At 42.1% G+C, this 16,056-nt stretch overlaps 1 protein-coding gene across 7 annotated transcripts in view; it reads right to left on the bottom strand.

The window, feature by feature from the left end:
• Positions 1-16,056, bottom strand: part of CHD8 (chromodomain helicase DNA binding protein 8) — a 71,733-nt gene that overhangs the window by 34,996 nt on the left and 20,681 nt on the right. For 4 of the 7 annotated variants that reach the window (XM_030803596.1, XM_030803599.1, XM_030803598.1 and 1 more), the window contains exons 2-5: positions 11,783-11,830; positions 8,969-9,340; positions 7,560-7,945; positions 6,230-6,344 (exon numbers count right to left, since the gene is read on the bottom strand). In XM_030803596.1, the coding sequence (XP_030659456.1) occupies positions 6,230-6,344; positions 7,560-7,945; positions 8,969-9,340; positions 11,783-11,788 (879 nt within the window). In that variant the 5' untranslated portion in view covers positions 11,789-11,830. Of the gene's footprint in view, positions 1-6,229; positions 6,345-7,559; positions 7,946-8,968; positions 9,341-10,772; positions 11,831-16,056 lie in introns of all 7 variants that reach the window. The other 3 variants (XM_030803595.1, XM_030803593.1, XM_030803592.1) reach the window with 1 other exon arrangement.

Raw genomic sequence — 16,056 nt, 5'->3', positions numbered from 1 at the left:
GGCCTTATGAAAGTTATCACACTGGGCAGGCGTGGGACGTGGGGTTGGCCACCCCAGCCTTCTCTCCCTCACTCAGGGCCCCTGCCCTCTCCTCTTTGTGAAAACTAGCAGATTATCTCCTAGCGCCCTAGTGCCTCTGCTGATGCAGGAGCTGCTGCCCCAAAGGGTGTGACCCCTGCCAGCACACCTTGCAGCAGAGTGCTAGGAGTGCCAGGAAGTGGACAAGAACAAGCCCTTCCTTCCAAATAATCCAATGATTGGCTCTTCTAGCCCTGTGCTCTGGGGATGCAGCCACCCCTTCTTTAGGTTGATGTGCCTGGGAAAGCTCCCCCCACCTCCTTCCACAAGAGAGGAAATAAAAGCCACTTTCGCCACAGGGCCAAGGGTTGGGCCCTGTCTGAAAAAATAAAATAATCCAAAAGGCGGGCAGGACTAGAGTGGAAGTAAGGACAGTGGGAAGTGAGCCATCTGTTGATAAATATTAAAGTGGGAGAATGGGAACATGGGACTTCATTAAAAATCTACTTTTGTGTATGTCTGAAAATTTTCCTAATAAAAAAGAAAGTAGAGGAGGAGAATGGGTAGATCTATCTTTTCCACTAAAGAACAACCTCCAAGACGTATCATTAGGGAAAACACACAGTAGAGGAAGAGTAGGTATGGAATATTAATATTTAGTGGAAGTAGAAGTAGACTGTTCATGAAAGTAAGAAATACTTCTAGAAGGATATACAAGAAATTGGTAACAGAGGCTACCTCTGGGGAGAACTGGGAGACTGTGAGGCTGGGTTCTAGGAAACTTTTTACAGTGTCTACTTTATTGCACTGTTGTAATTTTTCTCATACACGTATGTTTTTTTTTTTTTTTGAAACGGAGTTTCGATCTTGTTGCCCAGGCTGGAGTGCAATGGCATGATCTCAGCTCACTGCAACCTCTGCCTCCCGGGTTCAAGCGATTCTCCTGCCTCAGCCTCCAGAGTAGCTGGGATTACAAGAATGCACCACCATGCCCAGCTAATTTTGTATTTTCAGAAGAGACAGGGTTTCTTCATGTTGGTCAGGCTGGACTCGAACTCCTGACCTCAGGTGATCCATGTGCCTCGGCCTCCCAAAGTGCTGGGATTACAGGCATGACTCACCACACCTGGCCTCATATATGTATTTTTAAACTGAAAAATCAAATGGCAAATGGTCCAGTTAAAAAAATTTCACACAGGGCCAAAGGATAAAAAATTAAAGTACAATAATCATGACCCACTTACCATTCAACCCTTCTCTTCAAAGATACATATTCTTATCCATTTCTTGTATATCCTTCCAGAAAAAAATGGATGCATATACATATATGTACACACACAGACACACATACATACTTTAAACATTAAAAAGAGACACTACATACACTTTTTTTCATTAAGTCCTCCTTATTAGCACATTCCAACCTACTTCATTCCAACCTACTTCATTGTATTCATGCCATCTAGTATTCTACTGCATGAATATTGCCAATTTTACTTAACTATTTCTCCACCAATGGACATCTATTTTTTAGACATTTTTGCTATTGCAAATATTGCTACAATACATATATCACTGCATTCTTTTGAGAACATATTCATAAGGGAATTTCCTAGGTGCAGAATCACTGGGTGAAATTAACATTCTAAATTTTTCTATACATTGAAACACCGACTTGCCAAAAAGATTGTCCCAATTAACATTCCCATCAACTGTGTCTAAGTGTCTGTTCCTTAACTTCATTGCCAATATTGTCATTCTCACTTGTCATAGACTGAATTGTATCCCACCACCAAATCTCCATGTTGAAGCCCCTAACCCCCAGTACCTCAGAATGTGAGTGTATTAGGAAATTGGAAATAGGGCTTGCAACAGTCATTAAGTTAAAATAAGGCCACCAATGTGAGCCCTAATCCAATCTGACTAGTGTCCTTACAGAAGGAAGAAATTTGGACACACAAAAAGACACCAGAGATGTGTACCAACAGAGGAAAGATCACGTGAAGACACAATGAGAAGGTGGCCTTCTGCAAGCCAAGAAAGCCTTCAGGAGAAAACAAACTTGCAGACCATTCGATCTTGGATTTCTAGCCTCCAGAACTATAAGGAAATAAATGTCCAGGCCGAGCGCAGTGACTCACACCTGTAATTCCAGCACATTGGGAGGACAAGGCAGGTGAATCACCTGAGGTCAAAAGATTGAGACCAGCCTGGCCGACATGGTGAAACTCCATCTCTACTAAAAATACAAAAATTAGCTGGGTGTGGTGGCACACACCTATGATCCCAGCTACTTGGGAGGCTGAGGCAGGAGAATCACTTGAACCTGGGAGGTGGAGGTTACAGTGAGCCGAAGATTGTGCCATTGCACTCCAGCCTGGGTGACAGAACGAGACCCTGTCTCAAAAAAAAAAAGAAAAAGAAAAAGAAAAGAAAAGAAATGTCCATAGTTTAAGCCACCTAGTCTGTGGTATTTTGTTATGGTGGTCCTAGCCAACTAACAGACCACTTTCTAAATTTTAGTAATCTCTGTGTATTTTGTATTATTAAAAATTTCCTTCATTTTTTTTAACAAATACTTTATTACTTTATTTGCATAACCCTCTAAGCCTTATTTAACCTTTACTTAAAAAACAAGTTCTAACAAATCACGTCCATTTTGTGTTGCTATAACAGAATACCCGGGACTGGGTAATTTATTTTAATAAAAAAAGAAATGTAGCCAGGTGCAGTGGCTCCTGCCTGTAATCCCAGAACTTTGGGAGGCTGAGGCAGGTGGGTCGCTTGAGGTCAGGAGTTGAATGCCAGCCTGACCAACACAGTGAAACCCTGTCTCTACTAAAAAATACAAAAATTAGCTGGGCATGGTGGCTGGCGCACACCTGTAATCCCAGCTACTCAGGAGGCTGAGGTAGGACAATCGCTTGAACCTGGGAGGCAGAGGTTGCAGTGAGCCGAGATCGTGCCACTGCAACCCAGCCTGGGAAACAGCAAGACTTTGTCTCAGAAAAAAATAAAAAAAGAAGGCCAGGCACGTGGCTCACGCCTCTAATCCCAGCACTTTGGGAGGCCAAGGCAGGCGGATCACCTGAGGTCAGGAGTTTGAGACCAGCCAGGCCAACATGGCGAAACCCTGTCTCTACTAAAAATATAAAAATTAGCTGGGCGTGGTGGCGCCACCTGTAATCGCAGCTACTTGGGAGGCTGAGGCAGGAGAATCACTTGAACTGGGAGGCAGAGGTTGCAGTGAGCCAAGATCGTGCCACTGCACTCCAGCTTGGGCAACAGAGCAGACTCTATCTCAAAAAATAAAAAAAAGAAAGAAAAATAAATTTATTTCTCACAGTTCTGAAGGCTGGTAAGTCCAATATCAAGGTGCCCACATTTGGCGAGGACCTTCTTGCCACATCACCCCATGGCAGGAAGGTGACAGGTGAGAGCACAAGTGAGAGAAAGCAAGAGAGGTCCCCACTTGATTTTATAACAAACCTACTCTCTCAATGACATTAATCCATTCATGAGGGTAACGCCTTCATGACCTAATCACCTCTTAAGGGTCCCCCCTCTCAACACAGTTGCATGGGGGACTTAGCTTCCTATCCATGAACTTTTTTTTTTTGGCAGGGGGAGTCGGGGGGTGCAGTAACAGTCTCTCATTCTGTTGCCCAGGCTGGAGTGCAGTAGCATTATCATAGCTCACTGCAGCCTCAACTTCCTGGGCTCAAGAAATCCTCCTGCCTCAGCCTCCCAAAGTGCAGTGATTACAGGTATGAGCCACCATGCCTGGCTAACTCATGAACTTGGGGGACACATTCATCCACAGCATATGTATGTAAGTCTTAATATGTGTTCTTACTATGAGCCAAACACTGTTATATGTGCTTTATAAATATGTACATTTAATCCTTGAAGCAACCCTATTTGGTAAGTACTATTACCCACATTTTAAAGGTGAGGAAATTAAGGTACCAAGAGGCTAAGAAACTCGCTTAGAGTGACAAAGCTATTAAATGGCAGAGTTAAGAAAAGAACCCAAGAAATCTGGCTCCAGAGTCTGTGCTCTCAACCACTACGCTGTTCATGGAATTTTTTTGTTGTAATACCATACATAATTTTTATATTATCAAGTGTACCAATATTTTCCTTCATGACTTCTGAATTTTAATACGCTCTTTACAAAGATTACTCCACTGGATAGTTACTTTAAAATGTATTCATGTCTTATAGACAGTTCATAAATTTCATCTTTTATATTTACACCTTCAATTCAGTTAAGATTTATTTTTAAGAAGGCAAAAAATCCAGCTTTTCCTAAATGGTTAGCCAGCTGTCCTAATTTATTGAATAATCTTTTTCCCTGTTGATTTTAAATGGTGTTTTAATTATATATAGTAAATTTCCACAAGTATTTGAGTTGATTTCTAAGCTCTACTGTGTTTTATTAATCTTTTTTTCTTCTCCAATTTCAATGTCTTAGTAATCATTATTTCATAATATATTCTAAATTTTTTTTGGCCTCATTTTCCTTTTTAAAACTTTCTTGGCTATTGTTTTGTTTTGTTTTGTTTTTTGGAGATAGAGTTTCGCTCTGTCGCTCAGGCTGGAGTGCAGTGGCGCAATCTTGGCTCACTGCAAGCTCCGCCTCGTGGGTTCACGCCATTCTCTTGCCTCAGCCTCCCGAGTAGCTGGGACTATAGGCGCCCGCCACCACACCTGGCTAATTTTTTTGTATTTTTGGTAGAGACGGGGTTTCACCGTGTTAGCCAGGATGGTCTTGATCTCCTGACCTCGTGATATGCCCGCCTCGGCCTCCCAAAGTGCTGGGATTACAGGCGTGAGCCACCGTGCCCGGCCCAGCTATTCTTACATAGTAATTTCTCCCAGAAAAACCCAAGTATCAGTTTGTCAGTGTACTGAATGTATATTATGAAAGAGGGGAGGCACTTATAAATATTAATAGAGAAACACTTAAGGTTCATTTAGTCCAAATTTCCATTTACAGATGAGAAACTGAGACTCAAGTAAGTTAAGTTGGCCAGGCCACAGAGCTACCTAGAAGCACTACGGGTCTCCTGAATCAGATTTTTTCTATGGTTGGAAACTAGAGCCAAAGATGGTACCATAAGGAAACAAATCAGAGATGGAAGCCTACACTTCTGGTCTGGCTTCTTTTGGTCTCTTCCAACATCCCTCATCTTCAAAACGTAGCAAGAAACTTTGTGCCTAACTACCCTAGTTCACAGAGTCAAAATCCTGAAGTGTAGAAAAGGTAAGGCAAAAGGGATTCTTGGAGAGTTCTGAGAGTCAAGTTCTGACCCAACCAGAAGGGCAATCAAGCAGCATGATTTCATATCATTTGCTTAGTATTTGAAACACTGGAATTTCAGAAAATGAGTGTTGCTATTTTTTTTTTTTTTTTTTTTGAGACAGAGACTCCCTCTGTTGCCCAGGCTGGAGTGCAATGGCACAATCTCAGCTCACTGCAACCTCCACCTACCGGGTTCAAGTGATTCTCCTGCCTTAGCCTCCCAAGTAGCCGGGATTACGGGTGCCTGCCACCACACCCGGCTAATTTTTGTATTTTTAGTAGAGATGAGGTTTCACCACGTTGACTGGGCTGGTCTTCAACTCCTGACCTCAGGTGATCCATGCACCTCAGCCTCCCAAAGTGCTGGGATTACAGGTGTGAGCCACCATGCCTGGCCAAGTATCACTATTTTTATAGTAATATGCTCTTTGCCTAAAAAAAAAATTTAAAGACACTGACCAGTGGGAGGCCAAGGCAGGCAGATCACGTGAGGTCAAGAGTTCAAGACCAGCTTGGCTAATGTGGTGAAACCTGGTCTCTACTAAAATAATACAAAAATTAGCTGGGCGTGGTGGTGCATGCCTATAATCCCAGTTACTCGGGGGGCTAAGGCAGGAGAATCGTCTGAAACCGGGAGGCAGAGGTTGCAGTAAGCTGAGATCATGCCACTGCACTTCAGGCCTGGGCGACAGAGCAAGACTCTGTCTCAAGAAGGAAAAAAAAAACAACAACAACAACAGAAAAAAGATATTGACCAGGTCCATTCACCTTATTTAGGCCTATGTCCAGTTTAGAAAAACCGAAGAAATGTGTATAGACTTACAATCTCTCAATATCTTCTTGGCTTGGTTAGCCATAATTAAACATGGTTTTTTCTACTAAATTCTTTTGGGATCCTTTTACCTGAATGCTGCTTTCTTCATCTTCTCGAGGTGACTGTGCAGGCATAACTTCCACATCTGAATTATCAGATGAGGTATTACGTTTTCTCTTCTTACCCACTACAGGAGTGATGGTGCTAAAAAGGAAAAACCAAATTCATTTTCAGTGAAAGCAAAGAAAATTTAGGAGTAAAAAAACATAATTAATCTAAACCATCACATACAAAACTTCCAGACAGAAGTTTTCAGATCTTCAGTCAATAGGACACACAGCTAACTAAACAGGGTGTTTGAAAAAAAGAAGATATTAGGGTTTGTAAACCACTGACTGACCCTTATACCGTATTTGACAAATCCTTGTTATTACTGTTTACAAATACCTGAAGGAAGGTAGCACAAGATAGGAGAATAAATACCAGATTAAGAATTAGAACACTTGCAGTTCCACTTCTGTCACTACAAAAGCATTAGTTTCATTATTTGTAAACATTAGGGAGATAATACCTGTCCTGACAGTCACTGAGGCTCAAATAAGAAATATAAAACTGTCTTTTAAAAGCTGAAAAATCCGGTACAAATATAAAGCATTATTATAATTGCACCACAAAGCCTGAAGAATCCCAGGGAGTAAAAGCTAGTAAGAAAGGAGAAGATACAGGACATGGAAGGGAAAGAGAGGACACTCAATTATGACAAGAATTATGTGGCAAGCCATCACTTTTCTGTCAACACTGCTTAAAGCTAATGGTAGATGCTGAAATCTCCAATTCACAGAAGAGATGCAAGAACAGGACAGCTATGTCTCCAGTAGTTCTCTTTTTACTGATGTGGGTGGTAGGAGGTAGTAAGAAATCTCTTTCACACTACAGTAATACAAAATCAGGACAAATATATGAATGCAGAGTCACAGCTTTTAAAGGTAACTCCCAACACAGTGACTATCTTTCCTGTGCCTTCGTGTTTTCCTCTTAAAATATGCTAATTTCAATTTTCCATTTAACAAATCCTATAAGCATTAGGACAGAAAAAAGAAAGGCCTTATTATCTTCTATAATAGATCACCTTGAACTATGTAGCTGGTAAATACACGTAAGTTCCTCAACGCTTCTTAGAAATGAGTGCTCTGCCCTCAAATGTCCCATCCCAATAGCAAGGAGCACTCACTTGAGCTTGCTCTTGCATGTCCCATCCCAATAGCAAGGAGCACTCACTTGAGCTTGCTCTTGCACGTCCCATCACAGTAGCAAGGAGCACTCACTTGAGCTTGCTCTTGCATGTCCCATCCCAATAGCAAGGAGCACTCACTTGAGCTTGCTCTTGCACGTCCCATCACAGTAGCAAGGAGTACTCACTTGAGCTTGCTCTTGCCCTTTGTTTTGGAGGCACCAGATGTTTTACTCTTCTTTGGCTTCTCCTCTTTCAGCCTCTCCCCAGCACTCTTTTTCCTGCGTTTCTTCTCGCCTTCCTCCTCTGGCCGAACGCTGGGCAACTCGTCCTCATTTAAGACTCGAGGTATGTTCTGCTCACCGCGGGCACGGGCTCTCGCAATGGCCTCTGCTACAATCCGATTTGCTTTCTCTTGCTTCTTCTGGTGTTCCAATCTGCGGTTTTCTTCCATTCCTGTCTTTCCCCCCGAATGAGGAGCAGAGCTTGCTGGTGATGACAAAGCTGCCACTTCACTGGCACTTAGAACTTTAACTACAGAGAGCCCAGAAGAAGCCCCTTGGGAAGAGCCAGCCTGTAGAAATAAAGACACTACAATTTCAACTTGCTTGTAGTTAAATGGCCTAAATAAAATCCAGCTCTGAAGCAGGGGGGCTAGAAACTAGTTCTTTAATCCCTCAAGAACCAAGCTCAGACTAAATCTTATTGAACCTACACCTACTTTTTTTTTTTTTTTTGAGACAGAGTCTCACTCTGTGGCCCAGGCTGGAGTGCAGTGGCGCAATCTCGGCTCACTGCGAGCTCTGCCTCCCGGGTTCACGCCATTCTCCTGCCTCAGCCTCCCGAGTAGCTGGGACTACAGCCGCCCGCCACCACGCCCAGCTAATTTTTTGTATTTTTAGTAGAGACGGGGTTTCACCGTTTTAGCCAGGATGGTCTCGATCTCCTGACCTCGTGATCCGCCCGCCTCGGCCTCCCAAAGTGCTGGGATTACAGGCGTGAGCCACCGCGCCTGGCCCTCCTACATCTACTTTTTAAAATGTATTCTTTTGGTGGGAAAGGGGTGAGAAAAACCAAGAATTCTGCCAAAATAATCTTTTTGCTATGCTTCCATCAATACACATCTCCATTACTTCAGAAAAATTACAACTAATATACCCAATAATGGTCTCTGGCCTAACAGTAAAAAAATTCAAATTCTACTCTTGGCCTACCTTTTACCTGCCTGAGCGGGGCGGGGGATGGCGGGGGAGGAGGACTAATCACTTATTTCTTTGTATCATTTCTGAAATATCATTTAAAGGATATCACAAATCATTTTTATTTCACAATAATATTAGGAAAAGATTGTAAATAAAACAATTCAAAGATAAATACTAAATAATCTCGTATCCCAAAACCCAACAATCCCTCTCTAATCTTTTAATAATATAATTAAAATAAGGTTTCCATGGATGAAAGAATTAAGTCTGCCTCTCAGTTCAGAGATATAAATCTAGAATGGCCCCACATTCAAGAATATGTGGTTGCTGAAGGCAACAGCAATGGACTAAGTATTTTTGTTTTCTTTCTTTTCCTTACTGTGTAAGTCTCTCACCTGCGGCTGCAGTACCACCTTGACTGGTACTGAAAGTCTTTGTCCTGGGCTTTGTCCTGGTCCCATTATCTGAGCCTGCTGTACAGAGGACAGAGTCACTGGCTGGGTTGAGGGTGGCTGCTGGGGTTGTGGCTGCGATGATGGTGGCTGTGGTACAATCTGGATTTTTTGCTGTGGCTGCTGCACCTGCAGCTGGATAGTTACTACCTTGGCAGGCTGCCCTTGGGCATTCTTGGCTTGAGTTAGGGCTGCCAGCTGGTTGCCCTGTAACACTATCTTGCCTGGTAGACTCCCTAGCACAACATGCCGATGTCCTTGGGGACCTCCAGACTGTGGCTGCTGGAGGACCAGGGTGATGCGTTTCGATTCACCCTAAAGTGAAGAAAGGAAATTGCAAGAGTACAACATTAAAGAACGGTATACTCTGAAATATTTACACCAGTTTTCTTCATCCTAGAATCATAAAAACTACGAGTCAGAAGACACAGTACAATTCACTTTGTTCATCATCCTATCTGTCTTGATGGAATCTTTTTTGTTATTTTTAGAGACAGGGTCTCGCTGTATTGCCCAGGCTGCTGATCAGCAAGGGAGTGCTGCCCTGCTCCGTTTCCAACCTGGGCCAATTCATCCCTCCTTAGGCAACCTGGTGGTCCCTTGCTCCTCGGAGGTCACCATATTGATGTCAAACTTAGTGCAGACACCTGATTGGCATAGCACACCACAGCCCAGAACTCCTAGGCTCAAGTGATCCTCCCGCTTCAGCTCCTGAGTAGCTGGTACTATAGGTGCATGCCACCATGCCCAGCTAATTTTGATTTTGCTTTTTTGTAGAGATGAGGTCTATGTTTCCCAGGCTGGTCTCGAACTCCTGGCCTCAAGCGATTCTCCGGCCTCAGCCTCCCAAAGCGCTGGGACTATCAGCTGTCCTGATAGAATCTTTTCTATAATGCTTCTGCTCAGTAGGTATCAAGCTATGTTTTAAAAACTCCTGATGGAAGGCTATCTTCTAATGCAGCAGTTCATTTTTGGAAACCTAATAATACAAAATTCCTTATATTGAATTGAAATCTGCCTCCTTGTAGCTTCTTCCCACTAGTCCTACTTTTTTTAGAGACGGGGGTCTCACTATGTTGCCCAGGCTGGTCTTGAACTTCTGGCCTCAAGCAATCCTCCTGCCTCAGCCTCCTGAGTAGCTGGGATCACAGGTGAGAGACAACGTGCCTGGCTAGTTCTACTTATCTCAATGCTGTGCCCCCACCCCCACCAACTCTTTGGCCCTTTATTCAGATGCTAGAGCCTCTACCTTCTTACACTAGAAACTAACACTTTCACTGAGCAAAGTAGGAGGGTGACAATCTTAGTAATAAGAATAAAAGAAAAATATAAATAGCTTTTACAAGTCTTGCAAATATAAAGATAATTATTCAAAGATGTTTCTTTGTTCCCATAGCATCCCATATTTCTCATAAAACTTTATATCACACAATTATTGTGAACTCTTGCTTAATATCTGTCTTTCCTGGCAGACGGTGAGCTCTGTAAGGACAGGGACTGTGTTTGTCTTATTTAGCACCAGCTAGGTACAATGTAAGTGTGTAGTAAGAGCTCAAAAAATATGTTAATATTAACTGCTTCCACCCAGCAAGTACTAAGTATGTGGCTGTCACACTAACCGATAAAAAGCAAAGATGGAATTTAAATAGGCTTTCCCAGAGAAAGCTCTCATGCGCTCACTCTCTCTCAAAGAGTTGCTGGGCCCTCTATGAAACCAAAATTCACCTCCCCCTTTCACTCAAGTCACCTGGGTAGGTGTAGAGGTCAGTGTAACTGCAGGCTTCAGTGGGGGCCCTGTGGCCCCAGGGTTTCCAGCAGGAGCTGAACCCTTAACTGGCTGGAGGACCAGCTGCTTTACTGGTCGGCTGGGCTGGACAATGCGCTGAACAGCAGCCTGGTTCCCAGGGACCTTGGCGGCCAACACTGTATTACCAGAGACAATGGAAACACCTGGTCGAAGGGGTGTGCCGGTTAGCACTTTGGTAAAAGTGACTTTTCCACCATTGGCTGTGCCTGCCACCAGGGGCTGAGCTGTGCTGGTGATACCTTGGGCCTGAATTTGTGCCACATGGGCACCAGTGACTGAGGAGCTTGGTGGGGCCTTAAGGATAACAATCTTAGGGGCTGACTGAGGTGGCTGCCCTCCAGCACTACTGGAGGAGACAGCTGTGGCAGAGACACCCATGAATGGATTCCCTTGGCTCAGGATCTCCTGGCTCTTGGAGACCTGCAAAAGTCCTGATGTTGGCGTCGATGTCTGTAAGACAGGTTGGGCTGGCTGCTCCTGGCTGGCAGGCTGAGTGGTATAATCATGCAAGGTTATGGATTCTGGAGCTGGAGCTGTGGATTCTTTGGGAAGTTCTGTGGGAGCTGTTTCCTCTGGTGGAGGGACCAGTTCACTTGCTGATGAATTCCCCACATCACCACCTCCACCATCCTGGTTCATCTGATCCAAGGAGTCCAGAGAACTTGGCAGTCCAAGGGCTTCCTCAATGGGGTCTTGTGTGACTTGGTTAAAGCTGTCATCAGTCAGAGAGTCCAGGCCAAATAAATTTGGGTCATCGAACAGATCCATGATGGGGTCTGCCATCTTGGGAAAGTAATGGAGGGTATTTCTCCAAGGTCTAGGGAGGGAAGGGGAGGGGGGGTACTGGCTCTCCCCTCCCCTCCCCTATTAAGAAAAAAATGTACACAATGTAAGAGGACTACTCTTCAAGTATAGAGGCAAGAAACAAGTGCATGTCAGATTGTCCTGACCTTCATGGAGCAAGATGGCTACGTCTTCAGAGGAAGATGGTGGAACTCCTGTTGTAGGAATACAAATACATATGAAAAATAAGCAAAGTTGGTGATCTCAGAGAAAATTTTTCCTTCTTACGTACTGTTCTTAATATCAAATAGCCATGAATATAAGAGGGAAATGTGGGGAAATCTAAGGACGGACATACAGCAGAAAGAACACTCATGTTTCTGCTTCAAAACTAAAACTAAAAGAGAAAAACAATAACAACCTCCTCTTGGGCACTTACACCTACAAACTTTAAAGACTCTGTCTGTCAAGAGCATTTAGCTGTCTCTCTCTGTTTCTTTTAACACTTATTATTCTTTGGTAAAGATAAAATTTAATATTCATTTACCTTCTATTTTCAGTTTTTAAGTTAGTAGAACTCAAAAATATGCCACCAGAATTACAGTGACTCTATAAAGGTTTCTGGATATATTCTATTTTATAAATTTTTCTTGTGTTTTATATATTTTTACTTACTATTGGCAAAAATAACCACCTTTAACCAAGGCTTATAGTACAATCTCACCAAACTGATCATACAATTTTACCCAGGAAGTTTTGCAACCTTTATTCTAGTTAACATATTAATCTATAATGGGATTTTTGTTCTGAAGTCCCCTCTCAAGAAACCTTTCTCATATTTAAGATTAAAAAGGTCAATTGCAAGGGATTCAACATTGTTTCCAATTTATATTCCCAACTTCCTCTCTTACCATCTCTTACATATATCTTACATTCCAGTCCAACTAGACTACACAATTCCCTTAATGTGATTCCTACCTGTGTGACTTTGCTTATGATGCTGTGCTTTCTGCCTGGAACACGTCCTCTCCATCCCAGTGCCAATAATCTCTCGCAGCTAAAATCCTACCAACCCTCAAAGGTCTTCTACTCCATTAAGTGAGCCCTGAACCTCTGACCCTTTAACAACTGAGCAACCTGTGATGACTTGATCCCTCTACCTCCTTTAAATACCCACACCATTGTTCATACCTTATTTAAAGCACTTATATTTAATATTTTATTATAATGACCTAAGTCTGTCTATATCCTCTGAAGGCCCAAATGGTTCCTTTGTGCAAATTGTAAAAAGTTGCCCACTTCTGAAGATGCTTGGAAAACTGCCATACTAAATATATAAAAATTGGTTATGAATGTATGCAACGTACACCCTCCACAACCCTGTACCATTGCCCAGCTCCTCTTTCTCTGGGAGAAAGTTCTTGGATGATGGGGACTATGTTTTATTTATCTGTGGATCCCTAAAGAACCAGCAGGACATAGCACATATAGTAGCTAATCAAAAAACAGTTAATGAATTATACTTGTTCACATTATCTGGAGTAAACCATTCGATCCTCACAGAAACTAAATGGTATTCTTTGCTTCTAACATGAGATGGTAAAAAGCTTCCCATCTTGAAAACCTGTCTTATGAATGGCTAAAAGTAGGTTTACAAAATCCATGTCCAGGGTTTTAAGTTCATGAAACTAGTGGAAAAAAGAAAAGCTATCAAAGACAGGGAAGTATATCACCATAAAACCCAAATATATGAAAAAGAAGTATCTGTTCTTTGTATATGATGACAATATTTGACAATACAGGAAAGCCTTGCTTGGCAAGACCATTTCTCCTAACTTTTGGAAGACACCAGATAAGAAATTTGTCAGAGGCACAGTCCTGACTGAAGGAGACTTTTCCATATAACCCCCACGCTATGTTTTTTCCTTCCCAACCCATCTTTCTTATCCTTATAAAATATAATATGGGTTAATAGATCAGATACTCCAACACAGACAAAGAGAACAAACACATGAGTCAAAATTACAAAGTATACATGGTATCTCCAACAATGTTAAACAAGATCTTCCTTGCTTCAGTAATTGCATACTTTTCATATCTCAACCCAAGATCCATACCATCTCCCATTCCTGGCTAGCCTATTCCACCAGCTCATTCCAGCCTCTCATATCTAATATTTGCCCCCAAATTGCTCAAAATGGCAATCAGAAAAGTTACGAATGTTTCCTGATTTAACGAAAACCTACTCAATAACTTGATATTAATAAATTTCCTCCCCCTTATCATCAACTTTTTTCCAGTACACCTACTTCGGCACCAATTATCTTTCACCATCAGAAGTTAAAGTATCTACAGCCAGGAGTAATATAAAAACAACAGTGAAAGTTTCTTTTTTTTTTTTTTTCCGAGACAGAGTTTCACTCTTGTTGCCTAGGCTGGAGTGCAATGGCGTGATCTCGGCTCACCGCAACCTCTGCCTCCCGGGTTCAAGCAATTCTCCTGCCTCAGCCTCCTGAATAGCTGGGATTACAGGCCTGCACCACCACACTCGGCTAATTTTGTATTTTTAGTAGAGACAGGTTTTCTCCATGTTAGTCAGACTGGTCTCAGACTCTCGACCTCAGAGGTGAGCTGTCCGCCTCAGCCTCCCAAAGTGCTGGGATTATAGGCGTGAGCCACCACGCTGAAAGTTTCTACTAACTAGAAGTTTACGTTGCAAGTAGTTTATAGCCTGCTCCTTATTCCATGGAGTGTTTTGTCGCTTCCATGATTCATTGCTATTTGTTAATTCTAAAGCTCTTCCTTTCCCCCATAATGATCCAATCTTAGGCCCAGATTTTTTTTTTTTTTTAAATAGGAGAAACAAGGCTAATGGTTTCTGATGAATCTCCTTACCCCATATGACTTAGTATAAGCTTTTTAAAGATCAATGCATTATCATTTATCTCTCCCTTCCCAATTTTCGAACCAAATTTCTGCTTCTCCTAGTTCGGTCTATGCCTAATAATTCAAAAACCTTGCCACCAAGTATCATTACTTCTCAGTCCCATCATCTCACCTATCTTGACCCAATTCATCTCATATTTTTATCCTAGTCTCCTACTTCTTTTCTAGCTCCTGTCTTTAAACTGTCCTTGACTCTTACAAGATTAAACCTTCTCCCAACATACATCTAACTTTTTTTAACCCTCCTTCTACTACTACTTGTGGGTCACCCTGGCTATATCCACATATGGCCTATTTATTCTACCAAGCTCATCCATCCCATGAATCCTCTCATCCATCTCATGAATTCTCTTTCCTTGATTCAAACCCTAATAGCAAAAATGAACAGATGTTAAGTGGGTTTCGACGCAAAGTAACTGCCTAGATAAAGAAGTCTCACCAACTTTTATCATATTAAGAATGAAAAGCCAGTGTTGGCCCACCATTCCCCAAAAGAGAAACACATGTATGTGCTCAAAAGAAAGACAAAACTTAGTGGTTGTACTTAGTCACTTTCCATAATTACAAACTAATGACCAGAATCATGACAGAAGTCTTGGAGGGCATGTGGGGGGTGAGGGATGGCAGTGGAAGGGAAAGGAACAAACTAGTCAGTTAAGGTTAAAATCCAAGGCCATCTATCTATAATCGCCAAATAACAATCCAGTTGCCTGTAAAAAAAGTTATATATGCCAGTATAGCCCTTCACTTCATCTCCTTCTTAAAGGTGAAACTACTGCTTCCCCTTGAGACAAGTACAAACTGATGTTCTTCTGCAGCTTTACCACCTTTAATACAGTTCTTGATTTTTTTGGAAATCTAGAGTCCCAGCTCTCTCGTTCTTATTTTACATTATTCCTCACCTTTGCCCATTTCTATAATAAACTGTCTGTCCTATGATAAAGTATTTTGTTTTAATTCTACCCTATATTTTTCCATCTCAATCTCTCCATACCTTTCAACAAAGCAGTGATTCTCAACCAGGGGATGGAGACTAAGGCCCTTAAGAAGGGCTTCTGGGAACTGAGGGTGGAGATAAATGTGCAGTTCTTAAAGGTGTATTCAATATTATAATTTTATATTTATCAAGTGAAAAAACCACATCTCATTGTTTAGGCTATTTATATTTATTAACACTGGACAAAGCCTTCTTGGCCAGTGAAGATCTGTAAAAGACACATGTGAGGAGTAGGGGGCAGAGAAAGAAACATTCCTGGCTTGGCAGAGTTGCCAATATCTTTGGGATGGGATAAGATTTCCTATAGCCTCTCAAAAGGAGTTTATCATCATTTACTGTTTATGATGGATGAGAAACACTGCAAGAGATTAGTTCAGTCGTCTAATAGATAAAATTATGTAAAATGAGCTACAGATATCTATTGCCCACTTATAGATTTCCCCGTAGTGACAACCTCTTAGAAGACAATGAACGAATGCAGTATTGAGCCATGCTGAC

The sequence above is a fragment of the Nomascus leucogenys genome, chromosome 22a, assembly GCF_006542625.1.
Source record: "Nomascus leucogenys isolate Asia chromosome 22a, Asia_NLE_v1, whole genome shotgun sequence".
NCBI classification, from domain to species: Eukaryota; Metazoa; Chordata; class Mammalia; order Primates; family Hylobatidae; genus Nomascus; species Nomascus leucogenys.
The sequence above is the reverse complement of the archived record's forward strand: the minus strand, read 5'-3'. Positions and strand labels throughout refer to the sequence as shown.